General features: G+C 37.9%; 1 protein-coding gene across 1 annotated transcript in view; it reads left to right on the plus strand.

Annotated features, from left to right (window-relative positions):
* CNTN1 (contactin 1) overlaps positions 1–5,359 on the plus strand; it is a 423,340-nt gene extending 417,981 nt beyond the window's left edge. The window contains exon 25 of the mRNA XM_058191827.1: positions 1,682–5,359. Coding sequence (XP_058047810.1) covers positions 1,682–1,761 — 80 coding nt within the window. The 3' untranslated portion in view covers positions 1,762–5,359. The remainder of the gene's footprint in view (positions 1–1,681) is intronic.
* Positions 5,360–6,000: the final 641 nt, after the last annotated feature.

Here is a 6,000-nt window from a genome sequence, read left to right on the forward strand (position 1 = left end):
TCAGATTGAATGGCTGAGAAGGGGATTCCCCCCACAATGCAGCTGTAGGGATAACAACAAGACAGCTGTGCAAGGAAATCTGTCCAGGTGACTCTATCACTGCCCTTTCCTGAGTAGGCACCCCAGCCGGGGTAACAGGAGCTGGAGCAGCCATTGTAGAAGCAGGCAAGGAAGTTGCTGCAAATCTTCTTTATTGTTTGGCCCCGCCTCTTCTCTTGTGGAGAAGCCTTGGAGACAGGCTTAGAATGGCTAGAAGCCGAGAGTGACTTGGGTTTATGGCAGGAAGAACGACCGCTCCTAGCCGAAGGAGCCCTGGAATGTCCGCTACCTGATGGACCTGGTTCCTCTTCATTTGGAGATTCTGATCTCCAAGGCTTATTAGATTTAGCCACAGCCTTTGGCATATTAGAAATAAAGTAAGGGAAGCAGCTTCTGGTAACAGTAAGGGTTAATGTCTAGAAATAGCCCTTAATGAGAGACCAAGCTCTAGAATGAGGCAGAATGGCCAGAGAATATTAAACCCACGCCCAAAATGGCGCCCGTCAGCTGCAAGGCGGGAATGCTGGGCTCTGAAGATCGCTGCATGTGATAAGGCTTACAGCAATGGCAATTCCGAGCAGGAGACAGCCACTGTTAATGCCTCCGAGCACAAGACTTCTTCAACCGCAAACTGCTGCTTTAAATTGGCTAAGGCAGCTATACCAACACACACCTCATGCGAAACTCTCCAAAGTAGACCAAATGGCGGCCACCACGTGATGGGGGGGGCAGGAGCCGAAGCTCCAACAAGTCTCACAATGCCGTTTGAAACAAGTGCGGCAAACAAGCTCTAAACGGCGGCAAACGGCCAGAATCTGATCGCAAATGGGAGACAGAGGGCTAGGCACAAAGCAGGCTGCCTAAATGGGAGCGGAGAACTCCACAGCGATCGTAAACAGCCAAGTGATGAGATTAAGGAACAATTAAGTCACCACCAGGCAAGCCCTCGACAAACACTTAAAACGTTGCCTCAACCGGAATGGGAAGTGTAAAACTTCACTATCCAAGTCTCCGCTGTCTTCGGGAGCGCTCACACTCCTCTAAAAATATCCCAGAATGCCTGCAGTTCAACAGGATTGAAGCAGGGTTATAACATAAATCCTGCAGACAGTGGAAATACTTCAGCTCCAACCAGAGTGAAAACTCCAGGCAGAAAAAAAGGGGCTAATTCAGATAAAACTAGCAGTAATGATCAGAAGAACAGTGCAATCCAAGAGTAGGAGAAAACTCACGACACATCTGTCCAGGCTGAAAGACTGAGACAAAAGCTGGGTTCCTAGCAGCAGGAGGTAGGGTTTATCAACTTAGCAGTCTCAGTCCTCCAATCTGAACAGACGAGTACAACCCATACCTGGCTGCTGTCTCTACCAATACGGAGAAACAAACTGCAAGAGCTTGTCTGTGTAGTTGTCAGGAGTCAAGTCTAACTTGAAATCACAGAGGCAAAATAATAACCCTGAATGACGAGAAACATGAATATAACATATTTAAAAAAGGTTTAGCAAATAATTAGAAAATATCTGACTATCATAATTTAGAGAATACAATTTGGGGAAGAATCTTTAGAACATCTCTGGTTTACTTGTAATCTTCCTTAATCTTCAATCTTTTGTATAAAACACAAACCTGTTTGATTTTCCAGGAGCTGCTGCTGGCATATTACCTAGCTGTCTTGGTTTATTGTTGCCTGCCCTTGGTATCCTTATCTTTCTGAAATTCTGAATGTATCTGAACATGACCTCAGTTTAGTGCAAAGGACTGAATCTACAAGAAATTCTTCTTGTTTTCAAGTTCTTGAGGCATTGTCCTAAGCCAAATAAATTACACTTCCAAGTAAATTATCTTCCTGACTTAACTATGGAACTTCAAGGACTGAGAAACCTAGAAACTCCTTCATCAAGCAACTCAAGTTTTGAAAGTTTGAGGAATACTTTTTAACATGTTCAATTATGCCTTATGAAACACTTCTGCTGATCTGCAACAGTTGCATGATTCGGTCCAATGGGGCAAGTTACAGTGTAGTGTTAAATCTAATAATGTAAGCTGTATAGTAAAAATAAAATCACCACACATAGGTGCTTTAACTTTCATAATAAATTGTGAAAACATAATAGAGATTGAAAAATTGATTGTATGTGGTATATGTAGAAACAACTAAGTCTGTCCGTATTATCCTGTCTGTTTTGTGTACTGCGTTTTTTTTAATGGCCCCTGTCATTTATGACTTTTCAGGTTTTTAAAGATACAGTCAAAGCAAAAGCATTGCACTCATTTTACAGCTTTTGTATTTGAAATGAATAAATGGATTGAAAACACTAGAATGCAGGTTAAGGAGTAAAAGACTTTATTTCTGGATCCTTTAATAAGTGTTAACAGCAAGGGATTCCAGTACTTTAATTATATAATGGTAATTTAACTCAACATATTGTTTTAAATAATGCAAATCCAGTGGGATTTATTTCAATCACAGAGAAGTTTATTTTGCTGTAAATGATCTTAGTAGTGTGGGAATCCCCCCCTCCCAGAAGAATGAACTATTTTGAGGAATATTAAAAAAGGCAGAATAAAATATTTCCCCAAAAAAAGAAATCTTAAGGGAGACAAAAACTCAGAGTCCCAGCTCCCTGCCCCCAAGCAGATATTGGGGAGGCAGCTTTTAGAAATGCAGATTTGGTAATCGGTTGAAGACAGAATATTTTGAAATTCCCTGCAGCAAAGTCTGAACAAAGACAGAGTGATAGGATTAGCCCTCACTCAAGATCCAAAACAGGACAAAAGCCATTAAGCCAAAATAGGAATTATTGCATAACCTCAGCAGTCCAAACTTCAACGAAACTTAGCTCAGACAAAAACCTAGGATTTGTACTTTGTCTATAACCCCTACATGACCCCATGGGAGTCTGACAATAGCCATTCTTAAACAGGAACAGGAAGCTCGAGTGCAAAGCCCAAGAGAAGTATAAAAACCCCTCACTCTCAACTCCATTTTGTCAGTTGCACTAGAACCACAAGCATGTGGTCCTGTTCATCAATAAATGGACCCTCTTTCCAATCAGCCTCCAGCCTCCATTTTGTCTCCAGTGCCTTTCTTCTGGAATGGAACTGAACCAGATGGATATTTCTTCCCACAATAGCTATATAAACAAATTTACTTTTAGTATTTTATCTAAATGTAATTGCTACATTTGAGTAAGTTGACTTCTATCCAAATACATAATTTAGATTTTAACATTACAGACACCTTATTTTACTCATTTATACACATTATAAATATGATGGAAATTTGAAACGTAATTACCTGATTGCATAAATATTGAAATGAATATAGTATTTAAAATAGTGTTTAAAAACCAAAGCAAATACTGTAATAACAAATAAACATGCAGTAAAAAGAAAACATATTAGCAGTTAACAAAATCTATCTGAAAGGATTTTTCCCCCTCTGAGACACATATGGAGTTCTTTTAGTGAACGCCAACGTGGAGGAAAATAATTTGCATTTTCCAATAAATTAACATTGTTTTATTTCCTAGAGTTGTAAATAAGAGTTGTAATGTCCTAATCAATTTTTCCATAATTATCCCAAGAGATAGATTTATTACAATTCAAAAATAGAGCTCAATTATTGTTTCCTTCAAGTATGTTTTCAAATTTAGGGTTCCCACAAAACATAAAGAATGTCTTTGTTCTGACTGTTTGTTCTATGCCGTATTTAAATTTTTAAAAAAGGAATACTTACTTCTTTCAGAAACTATGGTGTATTGAGAATTTGATATGAATTAAAAGAAAAAAACTGTTCAAGTTATACTGAATCATCGGCTCAAGTAATAGTGCAAATGTCTGATGCTTCCAGAATTATAAGCTTGGAGTCATTATTTTATTAGCAGACCTTGCTAGCTGCTTTAGAAATAGAATTTAACTTTTTAGAACTGATATTGTAGATGCCCATAATGATACCGTCCATGTGAAGCAAGAACCGATCTGTCAGTACTTTACACTTGTTCTTTAATTTGTATGACTTTGTATTATATATTTACATTTTAAAACTCTTCATGCAAAATATCAATAATACTGTTTTACTTTTGTTACAGTTTTTACTTTTTTTAAAGGATAATTTCTTTTTAACTGATGTTAGAAAATTCATAAATGTTATTCATAATTATATACTTATTTGAAGAAACTAAAGTTCATGCATTAGAAACTAATGTCTTTGGGAGTCTTCTATATATTTTGATTTGGTTCACTTTTATGCAAGGTATCTCATGTTTTATATAACCTACATTCACAATTTTTGTTTTTTGTTTTTGTTTTTGTTTTTGCCAAAATGCATGTCTGCCTATTGAATTTCTAACACATGATAAAAATATCAAAAATAGATATTTTTGCATGAATAACATTTGAAAAATGAAAGCAAATGTATTTAATTTAAGCTGCAATACACCTGAGCGAGATTTCATCGCTCAGACTAATAAACTAATCCCAGATTTTCATTGTTCTATACAGCTGTACAGATTTTACTGAAATACTCAGCTACCAACAGTTGTTGGCACAACTAATTATATACTGTATCATCTGGTTTACAGTATAAGGTTCTTAATTAAAGTTTATATAGATACATTGCTTGTTTCTTTGTATTTCAGGCAATATTATTACTGGTATTTTATACTGGTAAATATTAAATTTTTAAAGTTACTTTTTATCATTTTCTTTACTATTGAATAGACCAGGACTAGACCAGGAGTAGTAACGGGAGCCGCTCGTGGCTCCCACGTAACATCACTACTCCGTAGCCTGCACTGGCTTCCTGTGGTTTTTCGGGTGCGCTTCAAGATCTTGGTTACCACCTTTAAAGCGCTCCATGGCTTAGGACCCGGGTACTTACGGGACCGCCTGCTGTTACCTTTTGCCTCCCACCGACCCGTACGCTCTGACAGAGAGGGTCTCCTCAGGGTGCCGTCCGCCAAACAGTGTCGGCTGGTGGCCCCCAGGAGTAGGGCCTTCTCTGTGGGAGCAGCGACGCTCTGGAATGAACTTCCCCCTGGCCTACGTCAAGTGCCTGATCTTCGGACCTTCCGTCGTGAGCTTAAAACACACCTATTTATTCAAGCGGGACTGGCATAACAGTGTTGAATTTTAATTTGGGGTTTATTAATATTTTAAAATTTTAATATCTAAATTTTTAATTTATCAGCCTTTAATCTGCTATGTTTTAAATATTGTTTTAATTGTATATATGTTGTTTTATCGTTGGCTGTACACCGCCCTGAGTCCTTCGGGAGAAGGGCGGTATAAAAATTTAATAAATAATAATAATAATAATTTTATGGTTGAAAAATAAATTATAATTAAATAAATGTATTAATTGTACTCTAGATTAACAATTGTCATTTGAATTGTCCAGAGCCTTAGATTTATATATAAGAGGTGTAGAGTGGGAAAAAGCACATGATTCATAGAAATAGTGTCCTAGAATATTTTCTTGTGACATATGGATTAATCAATAGTCTCTTTAATGTTACTGATTTAATACATATATTTCTCAATTATCTCAATTTTTTTCCGATTCTTTGATTAGGAGCCCTGATGGTGCAATGGTTAGAATGCAGTACAGGTAATCCTCAAGTTACAAATGTAGTAGAGCCTGCCAATTACATTTGTAACTCGAGAATTTATTGATTAGCTCACATTAAATGAATGGATCATTCATTAATTAAATGCACAGGTTATTAAATGTACATGAGGTATCTCAGGATGGTATGACCATGGGGGGGCGGGGCTAGTGCTGGAAGTGGGTACCTGCTTCTGACCACCCAGCTTCTCTCTCAAGCCACTGAGATATCTCATGCTTCCTTGAGGTCCCCATAATTGCTTCCCTCCCACATCATACCAGACTGTGTCTCCAGGCATTGGGCCTCCTTTTCTGTCCTCCCAGATTCACTTGCTCCTTCTCAACCTGTTTCC

Source organism: Ahaetulla prasina, chromosome 7, assembly GCF_028640845.1.
Source record: "Ahaetulla prasina isolate Xishuangbanna chromosome 7, ASM2864084v1, whole genome shotgun sequence".
NCBI lineage: Eukaryota > Metazoa > Chordata > Lepidosauria > Squamata > Colubridae > Ahaetulla > Ahaetulla prasina.